The sequence below is a fragment of the Dioscorea cayenensis genome, chromosome 8 (assembly GCF_009730915.1).
Source record: "Dioscorea cayenensis subsp. rotundata cultivar TDr96_F1 chromosome 8, TDr96_F1_v2_PseudoChromosome.rev07_lg8_w22 25.fasta, whole genome shotgun sequence".
NCBI classification, from domain to species: domain Eukaryota; kingdom Viridiplantae; phylum Streptophyta; class Magnoliopsida; order Dioscoreales; family Dioscoreaceae; genus Dioscorea; species Dioscorea cayenensis.
In genome coordinates, this window is record NC_052478.1 from 11,604,255 (window position 1) to 11,617,653 (window position 13,399).

The following is a 13,399-nucleotide window of genomic DNA, read 5'->3' on the forward strand; positions in this document are numbered from 1 at the left end:
AAAACTATTTTCGACCTGATGGACCATGTTTGATGCCATTGACTCTCTTAGGAGTGATGAAAAAATTCAAAACACTTAAAACTCTCTTTGAGCTAATGGACCTTGTTTGAGGCCATTGACTCTCTTTCGAGTGATGAAAAATTCCAAAACCCTTAAAACTCTCTTTGAGCTCATGGACTCGTTTGAGGCCATTGACTCACTAGAAGGGATGAAAAAATTTCAAAACCCATAAAATTCTTTTTGAGCTCATGGACCCTTTTTGAGGCCATTGACTCTCTTTAGAGTGACAAAGAAATTTCAAGACCTTCAAAAATGAAGCATTCTAAAACAAAAAAAAAAAATCAAATCAAAATCAAGGCATTAAAAAAAATGATGAATCAACAGATGAGCTCAACAACCTCAGAGTTAAAGTGTTGAAGAGTTCACAAGTTACAAAAAGCTTCACAAGCATGAAAGCCAAAAGCTTATATCAAATCAAGTTCCAAATCAAATCCAAAATGCAAGTTTCAAAGTTCAAGATACAAATTTCAAACAAATCAACAAATGAGCTCAATAACCTTAAAATTAAAGTGTAGAAGAGTTCACAAGTTGCAAAAAACCTCACAAGCCTGAAGACCGAAGCTTATAAAAAATTAAATCAAGTTCCAAATCAAATCCAAGATGCAAGTTTAAATGTCCAAGTTTCAAGTTTCAAATAAATCAACAAATGAGCTCGACAACCTCGAGACTACAGCGTTGAAGAGTTCATAAGTTACAAAAGTTTCACAAGCCTAAAAGCCGAAGCTTATGAAAAGTCAAATCAAATTCCAAATCAAATCAAAGTTGCAAATTCCAATATCCAAGTTCGAAGTTTCAAACAAGTCAACAAATGAGTTCAACAACCTCAAAGCTAAGGCGTTGAAGAGTTCACAAGTTGCAAAAAGTTTCACAAGTCTAAAGGCCGAAGCTTATGAAAAGTCAAATCAAGTTCCAAATCAAATCAAAGAAAGCAAATTTAACAAATGAACCCAACAACCTCAAGGATGAAGAGTTGAAGAGTTCACAAATTATAAAAAGCTTCACAAGCATGACAGCCGAAGCTTATGGAAGGTCAAACCAAGTTTGTGATTCATCGACATAGGGAATCCACAACTTGAAATCCAAATTAAATCTAAGATGCAAAATCAAAGATCCAAGTTTCAAATAAATCAACAAATGAGCTCAACAACCTCAAGGATAAAGCGTTGAAGAGTTCACAAGTTGCAAAAAGTTTCACAAGCCTGAAGGCCGAAGCTTATGAAGAATCAAATCATGTTCCAAATCAAGTCCAAGATGCAAATTCAAATATCCAAGACATAGCTTCATCAGTTTCTAAATCATGTTCAAGATGCATATTTCAACCGTTGACGAAGACCAAAAATCAACAAAAGTCAAAGCGCGATTTTCAGCAAAATAGTCGGAAGGAAATAAAAGGCTACAATTATTGTTACGTCAAGATGATTAAATTCCAAACTTCTTGTATTTTCAATGAAGTCTATGAATTCATGAATAAAATTTATTTGTCGGAATCTGTTTCTTTCTTCACACTTATTTTCTTAATCGGAGGTTCCTGTGACAATGTCCAGGGTAATTAACACTAGGGGCTTGCCCCTAATGGAAGTCATGAACCCACAATCCCTTGAAGTCTACAAAATATTAAAATTTGATTTGTGATCCATGCTTTTCAACCGGTCATATCCTAATCAAAGGCCGGATGGAAAGAAAGGAGCCCACACATACCTACAATAATTATGCTTACTCCCACTTTACTCTTTAATTTTATTATTAAATATAACATAACACAAATTTTTTCATTAACAGTAAAACTAAGCTAAAAAAAATATTTAATTTTTGCTAGACATATATTGTACGGAGAAAAATATTAGTGTTATATACAAAACAACAATAATATTTTTTTACAAAATAGATTTCTTAAATGACGTCGACGCCTGTTAGTATTTATTTATAATTTTTTCTCTCTTTTTTTAATCATTTAAACTTCAAATCTAAACCATAATCATAAATGCTAAACCAAAAATCCACTCTAAATTTTAAACGCAATTTAATGATTTAGAGTTTAAATTTGTAAAATTTAAGGTATAGTGTTTTATAATATTTGGGTTTAAGATTTTAAAATTTTAAATAGAATTTTATATATAATGTTTTATAAATTTTAAAATTTAGGGATTTATATAATTTAAATTTAAATTTTATGAAAAAAAAATGATGTAGATGAAGACATGAATGCTCAACATATAAATTTAGTTTTTTCTCAATTTATAACATTAATTTTGTTATTCAAAATATCTCAAGGGTTTAGGACTGCTAGAAAACTTAACTAAAAATTAAACACAAGTTTGAGGAACAGCAATTTAAACAGGCTTAAATTTAAAAAATACACTCTCTACAATGACCAAATTTATCATTTCACTTGAACAAAAGAAAAAACTCAGAACACCTAAACCCTGCCGTGAACAAGTTGAAAGCATCATCAAAATCACATTGATGGTCCCAGTAGTCAACAAGTTGAAAGATAATCGAAATCACAATTAAACATATCCTTCACAGTTTCAAAGTCCAACCTCGCAAAACTCAGCGGGTAGTAACTAACAAAAGCAAAGGCCGGATCCTTTCTAAGCATGCATGGCATCTAAGCAAATTAATTCGATTTGGATTTTAAAGAGCTACATCCTTAACATTAACATCAGATTAATCATGTAAAACACGTCCGCATCGATCGCACGCTTCACTTGCTGCTGCCAATTTGGAATCAGGAATCTGTTTCTGCATTTTGGGTAAATCGGTCTCCAAAACATCACTCAGTGCTTTTGAGGCTTCTTTGAGCTCTTCCAGACTGAAATGACAACAAGACAAAAGCCGAACAAATGAATTAATTGGTGCACACAAACTAATAGACGATGATCGTAACATACATTTATATATAAACGGACAGTTGAAGCATGGCAGAAATGTAACACATATTTCCTCAAATGATACAAATTTTTAGTTTATTTATTATCAAGCAAAAGGGTCACTGAAACAAAATATATACCCATATCTTCAGCTTGAAACACCACAGAAATGTTCAGAAATTAAGAGTAATTTATGCTTTGGGACTAAGAGTCAAATTTTAGAAAAAAACAAAACTGCTGTTTAATTTCATGCTTCTCTGAAATTTGACAAAGTTAAGCAGTTTTTCTTCTTTGATATAATTGGAAGTCTCTCACAATATGATCTCTAAAACTGTCTGATTTAGCTTTAGAACAAAAAAAATATGCGAGAGAGAAAGTAGCATATTCAAGTACTGGAACTAGGGTATATGTTAACAAGGTTTGGACTTGGGGATTATAAAAGACGAACTTCAAATCAGGCCAATGTCACTTGCCGAAGCTTGAAACCAAATTCATAATATAAATATTAATATTAATATAGACAAACTTGATTTAATGATAATTATGCACTAAGTTGCCAAGAGATGACATAAACAAGCTTGCACCTGCATACACATATATATGTCACTTACTGAGGCTCACATAAATTATATTCTCATAATACAATTCTTAAAAATTTTTACTAATAATGTAATCTAAGAGTTTTATCAAGAAGAAGAGACATATGGAACTGGAGGCACTAACCAATAAAGTTGCTGGCACAAATTGGTCATTATTTATTTTAATGATAAGTACTAATAATGAACAAATTTCCTAAAAAAAATTTGTGCGCTGAGGAGTAGCAAGATTGATTTAAGATACAGAAGAATATCATAGGCCGATAATTTTATATAATTTATATGTTTGTGTATATATATTTCTTTCTTAATTATCGGTCAATGTATCAACTCACTATGCTATCAAAAAATAGAATAGAATAACATAAAATAATAGCATATGCTGTTAACTTTGCTCATGCATGCATTACCAAAAAAGCAGGTTACCAAGTACAGAAATTTTCATATGGATAAATATCACAGAAAGTTTCAATGTCTTTTCGTTCAAGAAAAAGAGACAGGACGTTCGAAAACAATTTTGTTCTTTGTTTGAGCATGCTAATGTTGATAACTCTTAATTAATGAAGAAAATGAGTAGTATGATGAGCTATCAAAGTTAAAGCTAGTGCAATTAACTAAATCCTTACCTTATACAGAGCGGAGGAGCTAATCGGATTATGGTATCATGTGTGGGCTTGGCAAGAATGCCTCTCTCTTTCAATTTAAGGCATACATCATAAGCAGAAGCGGGAAATAATGCCTTGTTGTTCATCTCAACTGCATTTAGCAATCCTCTTCCTCGTACTTCTTTTATTATCTCCGGGAATCGCATCTGAACATTCCTCAGCTGATCCCTGAATTCTTGCCCCATTGTAGCAGCCCTAAGGAGAGTGCGACAGAAAATAAGATAATTGAAAATCATCTCTTAGAGATTTTCGGGGAGAAAGCAGGTCACATAAACAATAGGAATGAGGTGCAAATCCATTATTGGTAAAATGACACATCTGAGGGAAAAAGATTATGATGATGAGAAAATTAGACATTGCTTCTTTGATAAATAATACATGATATTGCTCACAAGCTATATGATCTTCAAAAGTAAGGGGAAAAAAACTCTGTTACAATCATAATATATTTGATGGTGATAAAATAGGACCAAATGCATCTCTCTCAAAGAATGCTAGAAAGAACCAACAGAAAGCATGTCTCAACAGCATAATGAATTTAATGCAGCAAGTTCAGTTGTAAAAAGCTTATGAGTAATGCAGATCTTAGAATATAATATAAATGACATGCAAGTGAGTAAGCAATTATGATACCTCTCAATCAATCCTTCATCCTTTACAACATTTAATGCAGCAATTGCAACTGCACTTGCCAAAGGATTCCCTCCAAATGTGCTGTAAAAAAATAAAAATCATTCAATAGTTCTTGTATAAAATATAACTAGCAATATATGGGCAGAAAATGGTGCAAAATTAATTTTCTACATATCAGGAATAAATGAGATAAATCTAGAAAAATGTTGCACAATTTTGTGAGGACATTCAGGTCAGCTAAGTAATAAATGTCATATTAGCCTCATCGGAATATGATTATGGCTATAGATGCAATGGAATAGAAATTCATAATCAGAAATTCAATTCGGTCAATACTAAAACCACAAGGTTCTCATAGGCTGCAAATTGCTGCACTTGGAATGCGACCAACCTTCCATGCTCCCCAGGTTTGATGCACAGCATAATGTCCTTGTCAGCAAGCACAGCGCTAACTGGTAGTACTCCGGCACCTAAAGCTTTGCCTAGTATCTGGCATTGATGACAAAATACAACAGATGTTCATAATGTGAATATACAGTACAACTTCAAGTTACTAAGAAAGGTAATTGCAATCACATGCAATGACAATGTGTGCCCAATAAATTCATAGCACCAATTTCCAGATCAAAATGCTAAGGTCTTACCACAACATCTGGACGGATGTTTTCCCACTCACATGCTAGCATTTTTCCTGTGCGTGCTATACCAGTTTGTATTTCGTCAGCAATCATCAGAATATTGTGTTTAGAACAAAGATCCCTCACAGCTTTTAGATAACCATCTGGTGGCACTATAACCTGATAAAGTGCAAAGGAAAGCAATAGCACCAAACACAAGAAAGGATAGTATGCAATCAAAGCTACTCACAAGGAAAAACACAAGTTGTTATGATAAAAATAGTGGAGAAAAGCAATATGTTCAGGTCATATGTAGGTACAACAGCCAAGTTTAAATACTATTCAAAGACATCAGCCTTATGTGAGTTCAAAGCAAATGAATCTGTGAATAGTAATACAGTGCTGATGGTTGGTGAAAGTTGAGAATAATACAAGACGCTCAGGTTTGATAAAAGTGAAACAGGGCAGGGAGAAAATCACTTCTTGCGAGTAATGAAATAATTCAATAAATCTACATATTAAGACACTGTTTCCAAGTCTTTGATGCAGAAATATAAAGATAAGAAAAATGCAGACGCAAGGAAAATTTAAGGACCCAAAACAAAGAAAGGGAAACAAGTCCAATAACAAATATCACGTAACCTTAAAAAAAATATGGGATGATCAACTTTTTAGGCAATTTGATGTTCACACTCACACATTAGATTCCACTACTATAATTGCACATTTGCTTGTATTGCCTAAGTGTGCACCAGGTGTTGGCCTTTAATCATGTCACAGCCAAGGAATTGTCTATAATGATGCAAAACTCATTTGAACACATATTCAAATTTCAAAATAATCACTATAAAAATAAGATTAGGAAAGGTAAATTTTAAATTATACATAACAGTTAGAGCTTTGTTAGGGACTTTGGTCATTGAAGAGAAAGAGATCTGTCTACCGAATCTTGAAGTCCTCAAACAAGTGAATTGGCCTAAATGGCATGTACAAAATTAAGTATTTCACAACCAAGTAAACATTGCCTATTTAGCTCAATGTAGAATAGCACTCCGCAACATCACCATCCTTGATATATTCAGGTTAATTTGACCATCAACTTAATGTCCTGAAAATACTATCATTTTTCTTTGCATATAAACTTCTAAAAACAGCTGGTATCATAAAAACTCCTCTGGCTTTCGCAATTGCAAGCAAACCCCTAGATCGACATATTTTCACTTATACCCATAGGATTAGGCTTTTGTAGGTTCTCATTAGGAAAAAGCACACCATCTGGACTACATAAGCAGAAGAAGCAACAACTTATGACACGGGAAGTGGATGACATGTTTCCTTAAACCTCAGTACTGAAAAAGCAAAAAATTTACCAATTGCTATTTGAGTATTGGTGAACAACAATATTTGCTTTTGGATGAACATATGCACTCGCATGTCTTCATGCAAGTGGTGCGAAAGTTCAATATGGAGAGAATCGCTCATGTCAACCAAACTTGATTTAAAATCGGCACTCCATTTAAGAAACAGAGATCTTGTAATGTAAGAAACTCATGCAAATTATGTCATAATTGGGTATGGAATTGGGCTGACTAGAGTTTAATTGGATAAAAATAACCCGATTTGGTTTAACAAATATATCAAAATGTACTGTGATTTTATGTGCTATTTTAATTGTCTATATACTTGCTACACAATCTTAATTAGAAACATTTAAAAAATAATAGAATAATCTGCTTCCGTTATAAGACTGTCAAAAAAATAAAAAAATAAAAAAATAAAAAATAACAACCAAAACCAAAAAGCTGCCATGAGACCTAAAACCAAATAAAAATTTTAACACCTTAATATGCATCAAGAACAAAGTTTATAAGTATACATACTCCAGCTTCGCCTTGAATTGGTTCAAATAAAAACCCACATATCTGATCACCATGATCTGAAATTGAAAAGGTTAATGCATTAATTTTTAGCAAAACACGCTTGTGAAGAAAGAAATTATTTTTAAGTCAAAGTTAACAAAACAAGATAATCCAAAGAGTTGATTTAAGTAATAAATCATAGTGCTCAATGAAACCTTTAAAGATTTTTTCAAGAGCATCTACATCTCCAAAGTCAACTTTTAGATGACCAGGAACCAAGGGACCAAAACCACGGGTAGCATCATTGTCACAGCTCATAGATATTGCACCCAGTGTTCGACCATGAAAACAACCACAACAAGACACAATGATAGCCTGCATGAGTATCAACTTCTCTCAGAAATGTTTTTGAAGGAAATGAACACTTGCAATAGTTAGAAAACATAATTCTAGATCACAGGGATTTCAATTATTCCAGTAATACATTCTGACACACAATTTCTTTTCTCAAAGGAATATTAACAACTTAATAGTGCATATACATACATTTACATACATATTCCATTACCTAGCCATCAAATGAGTAAGACTCAACATTTTCCTGCTTAAAACAAAGGTATAAGTAGACTAGAATTTCTAGTTTAACAGCTATACTTAAGTGACCATTTAGTGATAACTGAATTTGACCTAAAATCTGCTCATAAAATCAAAAGAAAGAGCAACTCAGCAGTAGAAGAGACCACCAAAAATTTTCCAGATAAAAAACCAAGCAATCATACTTTACTAAAGAATTTGGAACAACATGAGAGAAATGGAAAGGAAAAGTGACAAAACAAAAGCATGTTATAAATAAAAAAGATTTAATGGCTATGAGGGGAATCTAAAAAGATTTAATATAGACTGTTATCCACTTAAAAAATAATGTTGCAGCTTACATATGGGAATATCTGCAGCATAAATTAAGAGCCATAAAACCTACTTTAAGTGAAATCAAATCAGAGATGAAAATTTCATTGTGTTTTCACTCTGTCACTTATCTGGGTTCCATTCCTTCAAGAATTACTGCATTTAAACTTTGAAAATTACATTCTTGACAGTAGCTATATGGCTTTCTAGCCCATGAAACTGCAATATAAATTATCAACCTAGCAACATTCTACAGATTATAAAAATAAGCTTCATTAGAGATAAAATTTCGATGGTTTATTTGTCAAACCTCATTCTTAGGTATCTTTTTCTTCTCATAACCCCACTTTCTTGCCAACTTCAGAGCTGTTTCCACACCTTCAGCTCCTGTATTCATGGGTAGCACCATATCATAACCAAACAAGTGTGTCAAATACTCCGCAAGTACTGGAAATTTATCATTATAAAAGGCTCTAGAGCTAAGAGTCAGCCGTTCTGCCTGTTCAACCAAGGCCTTCATAACTTTTGGATGGCAATGTCCCTAGGACAAAAAGGTTAAATAAAAATCACAGTAACTTCCAATATAAACATAAAGTCTGTTAAGACTAAATTACAAGTTTGGCATGGCTAGTGGTCTAGCCATGTTCCAAATATTGAGATCAAAATGGGAATACAGATTACAGCTATCAAGGAAATTTGGCCATGTATTTAGTGCATTGCCATGAGCTTGGCAATTAAATTAATGGAGGAATTTGTCAGAGATAATTTTATGCTATTGGAGAGAGGTGAAAGATGGGTTTGAAAAATGCAAACAGACCTGATTAACAGCAGAGTACGCAGACAAAAAATCAATGTATTTGTGGCCTTCTGGGTCCCATATGCATGTTCCTTTTGCTTGAGAAAACACCATAGGAATTGGATGGTAACTGCATAATTGTTGAAAGGTTGTGATTTTAGTGAGAACAACCACTATATACATGCAGAGCACCATGAAACACACATTTATGGCTTTGTACCTCATAATATAAAATCAAGTGTTCGCATATGATGCCAATGCATAATTACTATTACCGTGTTGCTATTACAGTTGTAAAAGATCACTGCCCTTTAAAGCATTTTGTAAGTATAATACAAATCAGGAAGGTAAGATTAAAATTCCTAATTGAAGCTAAATCCCTTCATCAAGATTTTCAGTAACTTTTTTCTTTTCAAATAAATCTAGAGTTTTAGTTGCAACAAGTCTTATTGTCAGAGGTTCATTGATGTGAGGGTCCCAGTTTGTCAATAAAAAAATAAAAGAGTTATAAACTTTCAGAATGGTATCCAGGTTGACAACTTCAAGAAATATCAGAAAAAATTAAGCATCCTTGTTTCCCTTCTCATCTTTTAATGTCTTTTCCTTTCTTTCCCAACCTTAGCTTTTTCTAAATCCGCCTTCAATATTTTACGAAGTTATGCTTTTCATTCTCTTCACATCAATGTTCACCCTTATGTTTTACCCCCAGCCTTCTTTGATTTATTAACCTGTACTTATCTCATCCTAAGGAAATTAAGGAGACAATAAGCATCTCTTTGGGATAATTATACGAAAGAGACATCTAAAATTAAAAGAAATGAGAGTGCAGGTATGGAATTCTATAATTTGCAATTGATTACAACGCTTCTAGGCAAAGATCGAGAACAATGAAAATGCTTGTGGTGCTTATTTACTTCAATTCCAAACATTCTTTCTAAAAAATATTTCCTCACAACAATTTGGTGCAACTCTAAATATGCTCAATTAAAAAACAACAACAACAACAATCAGTCCCTCATAAACTCTTTCCAAGAGCAAGGGTCCCCTCATGTTCTTTATACATTAAATTATTTATCTCTGAAATCTTGACTAAATTTTTTTTATCATCCAACAACCAATTGGGTACTCCAGAATCAAAAGAAGCTTCTCTGTATTTTTCACATATTAAAAATCATTCATAAAACAGCTCTCTCTTGTTCCATCCAAGTTCTACTCCAATCTTATCCATCTTGTTCCCACAAAACCAGGTCAACAAAAATATCATGCAAGAAAACAATACAAAAATATGACAAACACAATAAACTCAAAATTCTAATGGAGTAAACAGATTTGGTTGGAAACCAAAACATCTAAAAACAAATTCATCTTAAGTTAGTATTTTGATGGGTTGGAAAGTCCCAGGAGCCATAAATCCTCCCAGATTTTGTCAACAACATTAAACAAAAAAACCACCCATTTCAAAACAAAGATAGCTAAATCAATGAAGATAATCAAAGATCCATACAAAAAAGCATAAAAATGAAAAGCAAGGCATACTTATGAGCACTGTACTCATGTTCCATCCTCATCAGCTCCTCAGAAGAAGAAGATGGTGATGCTGAGCTCTTCTTTGGCAAAGCACAGAAGCCCCTTGTGCCAAGAGCTCTCTTTAGAAGGCATTGCAATGGTCTCTTAGAGGAAGCCATTGGGAATTTGTTTGGTTTTCTTGAATCAAAAAAGAAGATGAGGGATTGGTATGGATTGAAGAACTCCTTTGCACCTGCTTTTTGCAGAGTTCACTTTTGTGCCTGCTCTTCTTTTTTACTCATCAATATAAATAAATAATAAATAAATATATAAATTTGATGAGATTGCTTGTTGCGGCTAGAGGTGGGCACGGGCCGGTTAACCGGGCCCGCCGGGTTCGGTTCAGTGAAAACCGGACCCGGAACTGGCCCGTGCTACATTAAAGGCCCGCCGGGCCGGGTTGACCCGGCAGAACCGCCGGGTCCGAGCCTGGCCCGTTTGACCCGGCGGGTTTTTACCATTTTTTTTATAATAAATAATACTTTATTATTAAATTACAATATTTTATTTACAAATTAAATAGATAAACTTTCAAAAATAATGCCATGATGAGATTCGACCACCACCATGGGAATTATCACATTAACCAATTGATCTCCATATCTTTCTTGTTTAAATATAAACCATAAATAAATAAAAAGAAGCTGCAAATTTTTTAAAAAAAATTTAATTCCAAACAACAAAAAATTTAAAATAATTTATAATAACTTAAAATTTTTTAAGAAATATCAAAATAATTTCAAAAAGGATAAAATAAGCTATATTTTAATTTGTTTATCTATCAAATTAAATTATTAGCACATCTTTTTAAGTTCAACAAAAGTTAGATATCAAATAGTATTCTATTTTAAATTAAAGTTATCATCAACTTATTTATTTATTATAGTTTAGATTGCCTCTAGATTTCAATTTGGTCTTTAACTATAGAGTTATTATTGGGCTCATCATGTTGCCATTGAAAAAAAGTTACTAATCAAAATAATATGGTGTTAACTATTATTCAAAGATATTCCTTTTTTACTAATATATTTTTTATAAATTAATATACATAATTTAAAAAAAAAAATTTGTAATTTTATTTTTTATTTTATAAATTGAAACAAAATAATCTAATATATATGTGACAAATAAGAGTGCCCCTATTTAAGAGAATTTAAGAGTGTACATGTGTAGGGACTTAGCGCTTATGAGCCAAAAGACGATTGGCAAAATAATTATTTTTAAAGAAAAATATTTATGAAAATTTATTGTTTGATACTTTGATATTTTACATATTGATTTATATAGTTTTTTAATTTATTATATGGTCTCTTAATTTTTTATAAATTAAATATATATGTAAAATATTTTGATCCATATCCTACATCTATCTATATATAATTTTCTAATAAATGTTAAAAATAAAGTGTAGCTTAAGTGGTTTGTTTTTGTTGTCTAAGTTTAAGGTCATGGGTTCAAATCCCATGACCAACATGCATTTACGAAAAAATAATAACAATAAACCCATGTTGCAATTAGTTAAAAAATAATAATAATTAACAATAATATTTAAAAAAACCCAACCCGGTTAGGGCTCGGCCCTGCTCACGAGTCCAACCCGCTTCGACCGGCTGGTCAACCCTCCGGGTTATGGGTTGGAAAAATCTCATCTCGTGAACCGCCCGCCTACATGACGGACGTACATCGGGTCATGGGTTCAAATCCCATGACCAACATGCATTTACTAAAAAATAATAACAATAAACCCATGTTGCAATTAGTTAAAAAATAATAATAATTAACAATAATATTAAAAAAACCCAACCCGGTTAGGCCTGGCCCGGCCTGCCGGGTCCAACCCGATTTTGACCGGCGGGTCAACCCTCCGGGTTATGGGTTGGGAAAAAAACCCAACTCAGTAATCGCCCGTCTACGATGACGGGCGATTCATCGGGTCACTAAACCGGCGAACTAGTTCCGGGCCGGGCCGGTTTTTCGGACGGTCCGCGCCCATGTCTAGTTGCGGCTTCTTGATGGTAAGTTTTTGAGTACAGCCAGGAAACTGACGTTTTAATTGGGCCGGCCGTCCGGGCCGGGCCGCCAAGGACAAGCCCACTTGTATTTTTGGGCACCAATTATATATATACTTAATCCTATCCCCAAAAATACTATTCCTGAAGCTTTGATGGACATTTGGTCAGTTGTGATTGGTTCAGCATTTTTGACAATCAACGGCTTGGATCTACGCTTTGATGGACAATCAACGCCCCGGATCTCTCATCTTTACTCCCTTTGTAATCAACAGTGGATTTTACTTCTTTTATTTTTCCAACCTTAGCCACCAACAGCAGTTTCTAACCCTAGCTAGAAACAACAGCGAGCGGCGAGATGGGAGACCTTCTTCTCAGCCTGGCGCCTTTAGATGAAAGCAGCGGCGAAGATAAAGCCTCTCGGGAGGATGAGCAACAATGGCCAAAAGAGCTGGAGAGGGTATGCAGCTAGTGCTTGGAGATAAATTTATAGAGGATTTCCTCTTGCTTTAAGGGCGACAAGATTTGGGCTTCTCTCTCTCGCTCTCTTTTTATTTCTCTTTGTGCTCTTTGATCACAGCGGCGGAGATGGGGAGATGAAGAAGAAGACCTCCGACGTGGTTTTGGACATCTTGAGCACCGCCGACATGGAAAAGACCACCGAGTTCAAGGTTTGTACCGCAGCCGCCAAACGCCTCAGCATCGATCTTTCCCATCCTGACTGCAAGCGCTTTGTACGATCATTGGTCGAGTCCTTTCCCAAATCCAAGCAAGCTGAAGCTTAAGCTGAAGCTGAGACTGCCCAAGAAGAAGGAGAAGAGG

The 13,399-nt window shown here is 33.9% G+C and overlaps 1 protein-coding gene across 1 annotated transcript; it reads right to left on the reverse strand.

Moving 5' to 3' along the window:
• Positions 1-2,489: 2,489 nt before the first annotated feature.
• Positions 2,490-10,795, reverse strand: LOC120267486 (ornithine aminotransferase, mitochondrial). Its single transcript, XM_039275160.1, has 10 exons — positions 10,539-10,795; positions 9,024-9,132; positions 8,517-8,747; positions 7,516-7,675; positions 7,322-7,377; positions 5,469-5,621; positions 5,216-5,313; positions 4,825-4,905; positions 4,153-4,386; positions 2,490-2,872 (listed from the first exon to the last, which is right to left on the reverse strand). The coding sequence occupies exons 1-10, from the start codon at positions 10,685-10,687 to the stop codon at positions 2,728-2,730; spliced, it is 1,416 nt and encodes a 471-aa protein (XP_039131094.1). The 5' UTR covers positions 10,688-10,795; the 3' UTR covers positions 2,490-2,727.
• Positions 10,796-13,399: the final 2,604 nt, after the last annotated feature.